The sequence below is a fragment of the Pimephales promelas genome, chromosome 10, assembly GCF_988280905.1.
Source record: "Pimephales promelas chromosome 10, fPimPro1.hap1.1, whole genome shotgun sequence".
Lineage (NCBI taxonomy): Eukaryota > Metazoa > Chordata > Actinopteri > Cypriniformes > Leuciscidae > Pimephales > Pimephales promelas.
This window is the reverse complement of record NC_142778.1, coordinates 4,852,730-4,866,556: the sequence shown is the minus strand read 5'-3', so window position 1 is coordinate 4,866,556 and position 13,827 is coordinate 4,852,730. Positions and strand designations below refer to the sequence as shown.

At 36.5% G+C, this 13,827-nt stretch overlaps 1 protein-coding gene across 1 annotated transcript; it reads right to left on the bottom strand.

Moving 5' to 3' along the window:
- Positions 1-1,046: 1,046 nt before the first annotated feature.
- pex16 (peroxisomal biogenesis factor 16) lies at positions 1,047-13,777 on the bottom strand. The gene is made up of 11 exons (XM_039647636.2): positions 13,560-13,777; positions 12,936-12,971; positions 12,758-12,834; positions 8,620-8,753; positions 6,824-6,924; positions 5,350-5,430; positions 4,713-4,862; positions 4,423-4,495; positions 4,205-4,324; positions 1,976-2,040; positions 1,047-1,866 (listed from the first exon to the last, which is right to left on the bottom strand). The coding sequence occupies exons 1-11, from the start codon at positions 13,684-13,686 to the stop codon at positions 1,808-1,810; spliced, it is 1,023 nt and encodes a 340-aa protein (XP_039503570.1). The 5' UTR covers positions 13,687-13,777; the 3' UTR covers positions 1,047-1,807.
- Positions 13,778-13,827: the final 50 nt, after the last annotated feature.

The window sequence follows — 13,827 nt, the reverse complement described above, 5'->3', positions numbered from 1 at the left end:
TAAGTACATGTAGTACCAAAGTACCTACGTCACCTTAAAATGGAGTGTCTGAAGTGAAGTCTTCCCCAGATCTGTGTCTTGACACCATCCTGTCTCTGTGCTTTAAGGCAGTTCTTTTGACCGCATGGCTTGGTTTTTGCCAAGATAAGCATTTTAAGCCATTAGACCTTTTATTAAGAGGTGTGAGCCTTTCCAAATCATATCAATTCAATTGAATTTGCACAGATGAACTCCACTCGAGGTGTACTCTACAAGCGAAATTGGAATGCTCCTTAGCTAAATTTGAAGTGGCCCAGAAGGCACTGTATATACTTGACACACCTGTGTGTTTCTGTACATCTATTCATTTGTGTCAATAAAATAATTTATAGGAAACAACAAAAGCAAATGCATTCTATCAGAAAATCAATTCTAGGCATGATTAATGAACTCTATAAAGGTTTAATTGTTTTAAAATTGATTTAGATATTGATCCCATCCCAACATGGATGGTAATTTGCTGGTGGTGAAAAGGCTTTAGAATTTAATATACTAATTACTGTATACAGTGGTTAGACAGGATACACGAGTATGTTATATGCAAACCTACAAAACCACTGGTGGATCAGATAAACCCCAGAATATACGCACACAGCATAAAGATAAAAGAGTGAAAGAGATAGATAAATTGCACTAGGAGATAGGTGAATATCTAGGGGCACAATTCAAGAGAGATGTCTTTTTTCCACCCCACAGGGACGTATAATGGATAGCTTGGCTGTTCCTAGCTCTGAGGACCAAGAGGACATTTTTTTTTGCCTTTCTTCCGGAAGCAGTTTATCATCTTCAGCATTGCTGATACTGTAGTTCAGGGATTTTTTCATGAGCATATACACTACAGCCGAGACATACATCACATTTATGTTTAATTCAAACCTTGATTTGAAAAGCTGAATGAAAACACACGGCGAGACCAGACTTTGAGTTATGGCCAATATGTGTACAAGTAGCTCTTAGCAGCATTATAAATTCTGCTCTCTGATGGAAAACACTTGAGGCATGAGGACTCTTATTATTTAAAGATTTATTAAATGCACAGAAGTATATACAAAACCAATTATCAGCATTTCAAAAAAGTCATGCTTTTCATTTTTGTTGCAGGTTTTTCAAACAAAATCATGATGGGCTTTCAAACAGAGACTCGTTTTTTCACAGTGTAAAAACACGCTCATTATGCTGGTTTAGATACCAAAGTCTCATTGGAGTCCTGTGAAACAACAGTGGACCTTCATCATTGACGGATTATTCCATTTAATGAGCAAATGTAGCAACAATTAAAAGTATCAGATTCAGCTTCATCCCATCCATGCCATAAAACTCTTGAGGATGAATCAGACAGAAACAGAGAAAGACTGTTTAATTCATTTCAGCCGGTCAATAAAACCGTTCCCTGGAATGAACCATCTAAATTAGAAAGAAGGCATTCATGATTAGGGATAGATAACGAGATGAGAGAGCTTGAAGTTTGGCCAAAACATTCATTTGACAACAGATGTTTATAAGTGCATAAAATGTGGTGGAAAAAGGCTCAGATGCATAAAATTATGTGAAAGCTAAAAGAGATAAGAAAAACAGCAATCGGACAATTTATATATCCATATCTCAGAGACCAGCAGTGCATCTGTTACTGACTGACTACAAACCTCCTCAATAAATGTGGTAATGTTCTGGCACAGGTGTGATTGAGTCCTTGTTGTCGCTGTAGCATCCTCCAAATGGCTTCCTCTTATTCTCTACTTTTTTTTTTTTGGCGGCGCAGACCTTGACGTCAGCCCCAGTTATAAAAGTAGATCTTCTGCCAAATGGGCAAGTACTCCATCAGCGGACCTGAGAGGACAGGAAAAGAAATCCAGTCAGCACATATCTCTGAGCTTTTTTAAAGCTTTTAGTGTGACAGCATTGACCATCCATTGGGTGAGATGGATACGCCACTTACGTGCAACCAAACCAACTCCGGGAACATAATCTGCCAAGAAGCGAAGGAGGAAGAGAATCTTCGTCCTGTGAGTAGAAAAGAGACATTAGATCTGGGAACAAAATGCCCCATTATTCAGAAGGGTGTGCATTGCGAAATCTAGATAGATGACGGTTAAAAAATAAATAAATAAATAAATAAAAAAATCGAAGATGAACTGGCATGACTTCATTTTGAGCAAAATCAGGCCAAAACAAAGTTTGTGTGAAGTTCGAAGCATGAGCATTGTTGAGCAGTGCTGCTTCTATTTCATCAAACGCCTCTTTCCACAGCCAACCCATGTCCTCTCGATCGGATTACAAAAGGTTTTTAAACCACCCCTTACAATCCAAATGAAATGGATTTGGCCAATTGATGCCGATGCTTTCTTTACCGATGTTTTCTCACCGCTGTCATTTATGTTTATTTTGTGATTGGGAGGAAAGCGTGCAGCAAAACTAATTTGGAAACGCTTTTTGTCGAGAAAAAGGGCTTAATGTGGTGTCACGTGACATAATTAGCATATTCAGCATGCTTATGTTAAAGGGATAGTTCATTTTGAAATTAATTTTTGGTATGTTTTAGCTTACCTCAAGGGCATCCAAGATGTAGATGTCTTTGTTTCCACAGTATTTTCAATTTTGATATTTTTAGGTCAAACCGTTCTTGTCTGTCAGTCATATAATGGAGGTCTATGGTCACCACCTCAAAGAGCATGCACAGAGAAGTCCAAATTAAACACGATTTAATGACTTGTAAATGTAAGTACACATTGATGGCCTAAGACACGAAATGAGCAGTTTGTGTGAGAAAACAAACAGTATTTATATCGTTTTTACCTCTTGTTACCATAGCCACAAAGCACCTCATATCAGATGAACGTGGCTGTGGTTACAAGAGGTAAAAACGATATAAATACTGCTTGTTTTCTCACACAAACCGTTCGTTTCGTGTCTTAGGCCATCGATGTGTACTTACATTTACGAGTTACACCTTGGATGTCCTTGAGGTAAGCTAAAACATACCAAAAATTTATTTCAAAGTGAACTATCCCTTTAAAGATCGCTTCTATATGACCAAACGTTTGACTGTACCAATATTTTTTATGGATCCTAAAATTGTGCATAGGCCCTGTGTCCAAACCCACCGGGCTCATCAAATAAAGGCTGTTACACGCAGTCCTGTCAGACAAGCTGTCCCACTCCGCAGTGATTTTTAAAGACCTAATATCTCCTAATTTAGTAATAGGCTTATTATACGTGAAAATGGTAAGCAGTAAACTGGCGAATTCCAATTGTCTCGTTCCTCTCCGCATTTTACAAATATTTGGGATGCGACAGATTTGATATAATTTGCGATATACAGTAAATGAAATCATGTATGGAAACGAAGAAATCGAGTGCTGATTTTTTTTTTAGCGATACAACAAAACTTTTTTTTTTAGAGATGACGTCATTACGCATACCTTTTATCGGTAATAGGTCAATTGGATGGAAACAGGCTGGAAACAGCAAATTTCGCACTCTTTTTTATCGTATATTTACTTTGTCGATAAAAAAACAGTACAAAAGTGTCTATTGTCATCTAAATGATCGGCATCAGGACATTCGCTAACAGTATATCGCTGCAAAGGTATCGTATGCAAACATATTTTTACCCCAAAAGCGAACAACGGAAACTTCGCAGTTAGTATATCAGGCCTTAATCGGTTGCTAGGGTGTTCTGAGTGGTTGCTAAGCCTAGATCAGATTTTATTTGACCAATTTCATTGTCAGTCAGATGAAAATTTGAACTCTGATTGCCTAGAAAACAGAACGTCCTTTCAAACACGGCACAATTTGAGGAATCATTCATGTTCGTAGCAAAAAACAATATTTTTAAGATTTGTTATCACACAATTTTTTCTTTTGTCAAATCAACTTAAATAATTTATTTAGTTCAGATAACTTATTATTTTGAGTTTCTGATGATTAAATCAATCTCCTTCATTGTATTGACTCAATTTTTCCAGTTCAATCAACTTAAAATTTTAAGGCAACCAGGTTACTTCATTTTTTTAAGTTAAAACAACAATATTTTTTTACAGTGATGCGGAGTTGCTCACCAATGATTAAATATTAAAGCTTAATGGATTTGAACAAAACACTACCAGAAGCACATCATATGAGAAGACTGCACTGAAGCAGAGGATACAATTAAGGCGACACTGACTCAGAGTATCGGTCATAGAAGGGTGAGCGGAGCAGGTAGTAGAGCAGAAGGAAGGCCCGTCTCCTCATCTCAGCGCGCTCTCTGCGGTTCAGCGCCTTCATGTCACTCAACAAACTGAAACTGGACAGAAAACAGCACCAGATTGAACTTCTTTACATCTTTAGACAGGCTGACAAAAACCGCAAAGAGAGAGGAGAGCAAACTTAAGCACTCTGTACCTGGTTATCTCTAAGAGACCAGAGATGATCCAAGGCTTCCAGGAACGTTTTCCGCAAATCCCAAGACTGGCCACTAGCAAATGTTAAGGATGATGGATGACAAACTGAAAAAAAAATATATTCTTACAATTTCATCTCCATCATCTTAAAAATCCTCATGAATCCACTCGAGTTTTCCAATTGTTCCCACACCCCTGGGAATAAATGAACAATTCGGCTATCCTGGGCTAATATTACTCTGGGATATTATTGTGAAAATTGTCATGAAAGAGAATTAGCAGAGAGGATACAATGAACAAGAGGACGTGCGATGTACAGGGACTCTGCAATGGTTTCTTGCAGACCCAGAGCAGTCGGGCTTGAGTGGAGATCCTCTTCCTGATTCCTACTCATTTTCATTTTCTGAGGGAGACCCCAAAGACGAGACTGTAATGATGGTGCTAGAAAAAAAAAGAAGAAACAATACATTTTTAAAAGGGCACTGAACTCACCGCTTAAAAATCATGTCAAGACTACATTACATTTCTAAGAAAATATATCTATTTATGTCAAAACCATTGCTTAACAATGAGATTACACTTAAGACAATATAAAACTGTGAAAATTGTATAATTTTACCAACATTTTACAAATTAGAAGTCCTGTTGAAACAGAACAACCATAGCGAGGGGCAGGCTAAAATCCTTACCCATAGCATATAATATGTGATTTTAATTATATTTTATTGGCTTTTACTTGGTATTATATTGATGCATATGATCTATAGTAAGAATACGTTTTTTAAATTTCAAATTTTTTGTTGTTAAACCAACTTTAGAACCGATTATTTGTTAGGGACGCAAAAGGCACCGATTTCATGGAATCACCCATTTGAGCATTTTTTCCCAGTGATTTGCATGCTTTGGTCCTGTTTTTGCAAAGTCTTACCGCTTCCCAGTGGACGGACCACTCTTCCTGAACGCTGGCCCACGAAAGACGTGTCCTCGTCATCTTCTTCTGTATTGTTCTCTGTGTAGGGAGATCAACGTATGAGCGGTGTGCAGGAAAACTCTTTTCGCCATAAAGAACCCACAGTACACTGACTGCAGGAGCAGTTTCAAGGACAAACCGCAGCAAGTCCATGGGCTCTTACATTACACTCAACAACACAATGACAGTTTATCTGCACAGGCCATGCACTGCTCTTATTGTCTCACACACGGTTTATTTATTGTCATCAGTCGGGAGTGTTCTGGTGCTTATTGTTGTGGGTTCATTGTTTGTTGTGACTGTGCTGAATGCCCTGCACGGCGGTTTCCAGACACACTTCAGCTGGTTTAACATCCTGTCATGCAGTATAAAAATAACTATAAATTAACTCTGACTTTTACATTTGAAACCATAGTGTTAATATGAAGAGTTCAGATGCAAAAGCCTCTAAATGCCATTTGAAATTTTCTTCTTTAATGATGATTTTTATCAAACTTGTATATTTAAGTTCAGTAATTTCACTAAAAATAACAATTAATAGGTAATCATCATTGCCATTTAAGTGAAATTACTGAACTTAAATATACAAGCTTAATAAAAATGATCATTCTAGAAGAAAATTTCAAATGGCACTTAGAGGCTTTTGCATCTGAACTCTTTTTTCATTTTTTGCATTTGGCATACTTTTATTCATAGGTAATGTATTTTCTCAGTTCTTGCAAATCTTTTGGGAATTAAACCTAAACTTGGCATAACAATATCTATCTATCTATCTATCTATCTATCTATCTATCTATCTATCTATCTATCTATCTATCTATCTATCTATCTATCTATCTATCTATCTATCTATCTATCTATCTATCTATCTATCCATCCATCCATCCATCCATCCATCCATCCATCCATCCATCCATCCATCCATCCATCCATCCATCCATCCATCCATCCATCCATCCATCCATCCATCCATCCATCCATCCATCTATCTATCTAGATTCCAAAAAAGTAAAACATTATCATTTTTTATGACCAAAGACCCCCAGAGACAACCTTAAAAACAAATTCCCATTCACTTCATGTATTTCATATATGCCACTATTGTGTTTCTAAAAGTATATTAAGTAAAACAAGAGATCATATGATGGTAGCACAAAGAAACTTCAGTTCATTATACATGAGTGTGGCAAGCAGGGCGGGGCCGAGAGCCACGGGAACGGAGCGAGGCCGGTGGCGCAAGTGCTAAAGAGCCCTGGAATGATCATCAGAAATAATTGTAGGATAAAATGGCTATTTTCACATAGACCACACTTGATTATTTCATATTCAGCTCAATAAAAATCTTCCACAGGTTAAAGAGTCAATAGTTTGTCTTTAACATTTCTAGATATTTTTGAAATATGAATCTGCCTGTGGTTCTTGTCTATCTCACCTTGACTACAGAGCTGAGAGTCCCTGTCCAGAGGAATTATAGGTGGTGATGTCTGGATGCCTGATTTGTACCAGAAAAGCAGGAGACAGCGCAGAATCGCTCTGAAAACGCAGGAGAGAAAGACGAATTGGAATGATAGAAATGAGGACAGCAATAATTCGATTAACTGTTAGTACAACTGAACATGACAATTCTGTCGTCAATGAGAGCTTCAGCAGATATGAATATTCATAAAACAACAACTTATTGCTATTGTATGGCTTCAGAAATATTAGAAAATGGTGTTTGAGTCATATGGACTGTTTTATTTTACTCTTTGTGTCCTTTTTTGAGCTTGTTTTGGAGTGCATGTGAACTTTTACTGAATGGAAAAAGTGCACTCAGAACATTCGGCAAAACATTTTACATTCCACAGACGGTGCATAAATGATGACGATGATGATGATATGTCCTCTTTGTGAACTTCTCCTGTAATGGCTCGTTTCCACTGAGCCGTACGGTATGGTGTGGTACAGCACAGAACGCTTTGGGTCGGTAAACCATGATCCGGCTCGCTTTTCCACCGCCAACAGTACCCTTACATACATAGACTAGTAAACAACAATGGATGACATACAGCAGATCTTGTTCTTGCTTCTCGTCATGTTTGTCACAAGAAACAAGCGCTGGCATTAGGCGTTTCTCAATACCAAGTAGCCTACGCAATATCCGACTCAGGAGAATGATACCCGAGGATGCGAGTCCAGTAATTCTGCGCATTCTTGAACGGTCTACTACTCCGGTTATCTCTGTATATACATTTTAGGCAACAATAAAATGAAATATGCTATAAAACACCACTCTGCTTCTTTACGATTTCATTTAAACACATTTTAAACATTATAAGCACACAAATGTGGTTCAGGCAACGCATAGCCTATTGATTATATTCACTGCACGTATGAATATATTATATATAACAAAACTACATTTAAAACACAACCCTGCCTCTTTTCGTTTAAATTCAAAAATATTAAACCTATTCCAGGCAATATGTAATATATTGCAAATCGCATTGGTACAAATGTTGCAATAAACAACATTACAGATGATCTTGTAATAAAAAAATAAAATAAAAAAAATCCATTTTATCAATAATAGCCATTATAAAAGTATAAGTAAAAGCTTTAATAACAAAGCAAACAATTCAGTCAAATATACAAATTCAGCGCTCAAATATGTGAAACTTCACTTAGCCTTCTGCCAAAACTATCGGCCAGGGAACGAATTATAGATTCACGACACCAAAGATTGCCTGTTAGGTTTATATAAGACAAACTATATCTCATGTTTAACCACTACAGAGACGTCGGAGTCAGCGGCAAACATCAGAGCGACTCGCCAAGGAAAGGCTGTTCCAGGCGGGGGACACGAGCGCGAGCGTCCGGTGATTGCTTGGAATGGATCGCAGTCAAATTAACATAAATCTATAAATAAACCGCAGATCTGAGCTTTAAAAAACTACATTCTCTTCTGAAAAACTCTTAAAACAACATTTCGTGACACAATAACAGTAGTATTATATTTCAAATGTATATTAAAAATGGCGCTAGCATGCGCAAGTGACGGTAGTCTAGCTCCACCTTTTAGTACCGTACCACTGTGCTAGGTACCCCAATGGAAGGGTACCCAAAAAGTGGTACGGTTTGGCTTTTTGGTACCATTCACAACTTTTGACAGTGGAAACGCAAATAATTGCGTATCGTACCGTACCGTACCGTACCATAAGCATACTACATCTGAAACAGGGTCCTTACTTGGCAATCTGAATAAGAACAATAACAAGCCAACGTCCAGCGTCCCCCCACAGCTTGGCGGCCCCCATCTCAGTGAAAACCTCCACATACTCCAATACTGACAGCCAGGTTAACAGCTTCTGTTGAGAAAGAGACTACACACACAAACACACACACACACACACGATCAGGATAAAATGCAGAGAAAAAAGGTTAGACGTACTGTAGTCATTATTAAAATTCATCATTTCTTTATTACTGTGGTTTAATCAATTTTAGATTAAAGTGATAGATCAACCAAAAATGAAAATTAGTAACGTACCCTCGTGTCTTGCCAAACCCATAAGACTTTCATTCATCAAATGAGAGATTTCTGTTCCTCCACTTAAAGTCTGTTCACCCAAAACTCTGATGCTTCAACACATTCATAAAGAGATCGTAAAAGAAATCCATCTAAATTGAGCGGTTTAATCTACGTCTTCTAAAGAAACCCGAATCACACGAACGCTTTATATAATGAACACATTTCATTTAGTATGTTTGTTTTTCAGCTTGTTGATGCACGAGAACCAATGAGGGATGAGCTTTGATACCATATTTGAATCCTCTTTGTGTGTTTGCTTATCAATGTATGTGAATAAAAGCCTCAATTAAAGGACAGTTCACTTTAAAAAAAACTTTTGCTGATTATTTACTCGCCCCCATGTCATCTAAGATGTCCATGTCTTTCTTTCTTCAGTCGAAAAGAAATTAAGATTTTTGATTAAAACATTCCAGGATTTTTCTCCATATAATTGACTTCAATGGGGTCCAAACGAGAGTTTCAGTGCAGCTTCAAAGGGCTTTAAACGATTCCAGGCGATGAATAAGGGTCTTATCAAGCGAAATGATCACTCATTTAAAAAAATAAATAAAAAAGATTAAGTTTTATAAGCACAAATCCTGCTTTTGTGATGCGTGTTCGTGACTCTCCTGTTCGAACTCATTCATCAAAATGAAGTAATATTTTTTAGAGTCTTTTTTTCGTTGAATGAACGAAATGACTCGAAAAAAGATTTGTTCATTTTGTCGTTAAAAGCCCTTTGACGCTGCACTGAAACTCTCATTTGGACCTTGAACCGTTTGGTGCCCAGTGAAGTCCATTATATGGAGAAAATCCTGGACCTTAATTTCTTTTCGACTGAAGAAAGAAAGATATGGACATCTTGGATGACATGGGGGCGAGTAAATTATCAGCAAAACATTTTTTTAAAGTGAACCACTTAAATGTGTTCATTATATAAAGCTATCATATCTCTTCAGGACACTTAAGGATGAAACCACATTTGATTCGTATGGATTTATTTTACAATCTCTTTATGAACGTATTGAAGTGTCAATTTTGGGTGATTGACTTCCTTAAATGGAACAAAATGAACAGTGGATGGGCGCTTAATGTCAGTCAGACGGTCTCTTCCTGTCTAAGTGGTGGTTTTAGGCTCAAATAAGCCAGAATGAGAAAGAGAACTAGACTTGATGTCGTATACTAGACTATCTCAAACTCAATATAACGTCAAACAGCCTCTGAGGAGGTCCGTGGAGGTCACGGCTCGAAAGCCCATGGCTGTAAACGCAAACTCATTCTTCCAATCCCCGTGGCTGAGCTGCTCTGAAAGTACCTGTCTTTAAATGTGTTTATTCCTGTGCACTGCCAATGGAGCCCACAAAGCCAAATAGGTCTCTCAAGTACAAACATAAAAGAGCAGAAAAAAACAATGGATCTTTGTAGACTGTGAAGAGGTCAGGCGTATTTCACAATCTGCCCATTTCAAAGCCATCTTGAGCAACACGAAAATGTGGGGAAAATGTGGATAACAAATAATCTATTGCAGCACAGTGGCAAAGTTGGGGCAAAACACTTGGGAAATAAATTATTTGACAATGTGCGACAATCAAAGAAAGCAGCTAGCGGCGACTTTGAACACATAAAGCATTGCCACGACAACTTTGAATCTTCTCTCTTGAAGCACACACACAGACTGTGCTTTTTCAAAAGTTTCACAATAGAAAACTATTATTCGTGGATAACGTGGATATGGTGGTCGCCATGCCAACTGCACATGCACATATCAGTCCCTTGTGCAAGAATGATGATTAAGAAGAGAAAGAGAAAACTGGCTTAGAAGAGTCATTTTATGAGAAATCAAAGTTTCCTGGATCTTTAAATAGATAAAAGACCTTGACGTACCAATAAAAACATAATGTAACCGTCAGATAGGATGGTTTTAACTATGTGGAAACTGACTTTGAGTATGTCACTCAACAATAACATGTATAATGACCTCCAAATTCAATATTTGAGGGCAAAAATGTTTGTATATGATATAGAAAAGCAATACCACACAAGCATGCTGTTTTTTCATCAAAGGCTGTGTCCGAAATCACAAACTCTCAAATAGGTAATTATTTTGAATAACTTCTATAGTAAGTTTTTGAGTATGTTCTATATAGTATAAATGTGAGTTGTATGAACATACTACATTTATGGCAAGTCGTTTTAGCTTTTATTCATTTCCAGGATATGAATTCTTGATATCAACAATTTTATTCCTGATATCTGTAACTGTATTTCCACTAGTGAAATTTCACCATAGGCTGGCATTCAAAATAAATTGTTGATATCAAGAATAGATTTTTTACTAGTAGAAATATCATTTTTGATATCAATAATTACATTGTTACTAGTAAAAATGCAAATTCCTGATATCAATAATTAAATTGTCACTAGTTGAAATGTCTATTTCTGATATCAACAATCGGTACTAGTAACAATGACAATTTTTGACATCTGAAAATTTATTTCTGATATCAATATTATTTCAGATATCTAAAATGGCTTACTAGTAACAATCACATTCATGATATCAGAAATTAACATAGTAAAACTAGTAAAAATTGAATTGGTGATATAAAAAATTATCATTGTTACTAGTAGCAATTAAATTGTGGATATCAAGAATAGACATTTCAACTAGTAACAATTGAATTCTTGATATCAAAAATAAAGGTTTTTACTAGTAATAATTGTATTTCTAATTTGTGAAATTGGAATATCAACAATTGGTTTTGAATGGCAGTCTATATGGTGACATTTCACTAGTGAAAATACAATTGTTGATATCAAGAATTAAATTTTTGCTTATTTGAATTACATAGTTGCTTATCAATATAACAATATGGTGTTGTAATGTAACAAAGTCAGTTTTAGGTTCTATTTTACCTTTTTATTTATTTTATTTTATATCGATATTGAGGTCGAGCTATATTGCCAATTTACTTTATTTTACACGCTGAACCTTTTAGTTGTATTTTAAATTGATATTACAATATTCAAAATAATTAAAAATATAGCATTATTAATTTATGCAATTATAATTCCAAAGTAAACACATCTACATGCTGCTTTAGATGCAGTGAAAAAAAAGGATTTCGTTGTTACTGATTTCATTTGACTGGTAACAGCCTGTAGTATCTCATTATTCTGGCATTAACGATGATGCACAAATCTAGTAAGGTTAGAACAAAACAAATGCACTTTAAAAAGTAAAAATGCCCATGGAAATCAATTTAAGGAGGCAAATGTCAACCCTTATTAAAAAAGTACATTTCAGTCACTGCAAACTAAAGACCAAAACGCCGCACACAAAATGAAAAATATTAAAAGCTGAGTCAGCTGTCCACAACAGGCCAAAACAAGTCAAGGTACCAGCACGCACACATAAAAAAAACCCCAGCACAATATTGTCTAATTATCATGATGATATCGATCAAGATATAATGTTTTTTTGTCAGTATCGCACACTCCTACTGTCAGAACTCAAAACTTACTCTCTACTACACTAGAAACAAATACTCTGATGTCAAGTAGCAGTTGAAGTTTCATTTTAACAAGGTCTCTGATCATTTCAGCCTGACTAATTGTTTTTGCAACGTCATACAAGGTGGATAATTTTATGTGTCAGTGAGAGTGGATCATGTGTGAAAGGGGCACTTACTTTACCAAAGGCACGGCAACAAAAATGGATCATTTAGTTTCAAAAGTCAGAGAGGAGGTGGAAAATGAAACCAAAAAAACACTTCACTGACAATAAGAAGAGCTCAAAGAAAAAAAGCACATTACCACAGTCAAAGTCCGAGAAAGATTCTTCCTTAAGATGCCATCATTCAGCAGCACTAGCAGGTTAGATGCTGAGTAGACTGAAAATCAAAGCGAGAAACACATAAAACACAACAGAATACATAGAAGGTCATTAATGCAAAAATAAAACAAAAAGACTATATAAAGTAGTGAATCCTACCCAACTCTGAGATTTCATGAGAGTCTGAGAAGCGACCTGTAATGAGAAAAATACATACATTAAAGTTATATTTCTATGTAATGGTCTAGAGTTCTCAATATCTAGAGAGTGGGTTACTTTGAAGAAGCTCAAACATCTATATTATCTGAAAACAGCGTGTGTTTATTTACATTGATTTGCTTACAGTAGCTAGCTAATAATAAAATATAAATATAGAAATAAGTACATATAGAAATAGTATAGAAATAGTAAATATATAATACAGTATTTGGCATGACAGGTCAAACAGTGACAGGTGGCATGACAAACTTAAATCTCAAACTATTTAAAGAACATTTTCTGCATTGTTTTTATATCTCATGTTAATTAGGCTACATGAAATATTTGTGCGTTTAGAAATGTGTACGAGGCATGCAAATCCCATCCCAGATACATTTGATGAATTTGAATGTTTATGAAATAAACAAACAAGGACCCAAATAGAGAAGATAACAACACAATACAGACAACTGCCGAATGAAATACAATAACCGAATGAACACAAATCTAGCGCCGGTCTTGCACGACACTGTTTTACAAGACGTGAGAGAGTATGTTTACTTTCACTTTGACAGACAGTCTCACCTGCGATCAGGTAACTCAGCGCGCGCACTGTGCTCTCCAGATGAGACGCGGCCGCCGGGTTCGTCCTCACATACTCCTTATAACGCTCATAAACACGACTTAATTTATCCATGTAGAGCACCGACATCACAATCAAAGCAATAAGTTCACAATCACACACAACGCATCGCAGAAAACACACAGAGATTGACACTTCCGCAAATGCAGAGCGTTTTCCTTTGACGCCACTTCCTGTTTGGCCAGCGCGCCAGATATTTAAAGACGCAGT

Bases quoted from the DNA above. Each gene is read 5' to 3' on its own strand.
- pex16 (XM_039647636.2), bottom strand. From the start codon at position 13,686: ATGTCGGTGCTCTACATGGATAAATTAAGTCGTGTTTATGAGCGTTAT. The intron at 4,863-5,349 runs GTAAGACTTTGC...TTTTTTTTCTAG, and splicing joins GGTCCGTCCACTGGGAAGCG to CACCATCATTACAGTCTCGT. The intron at 4,325-4,422 runs GTACAGAGTGCT...TTTTCTGTCCAG, and splicing joins GGTCTCTTAGAGATAACCAG to TTTCAGTTTGTTGAGTGACA.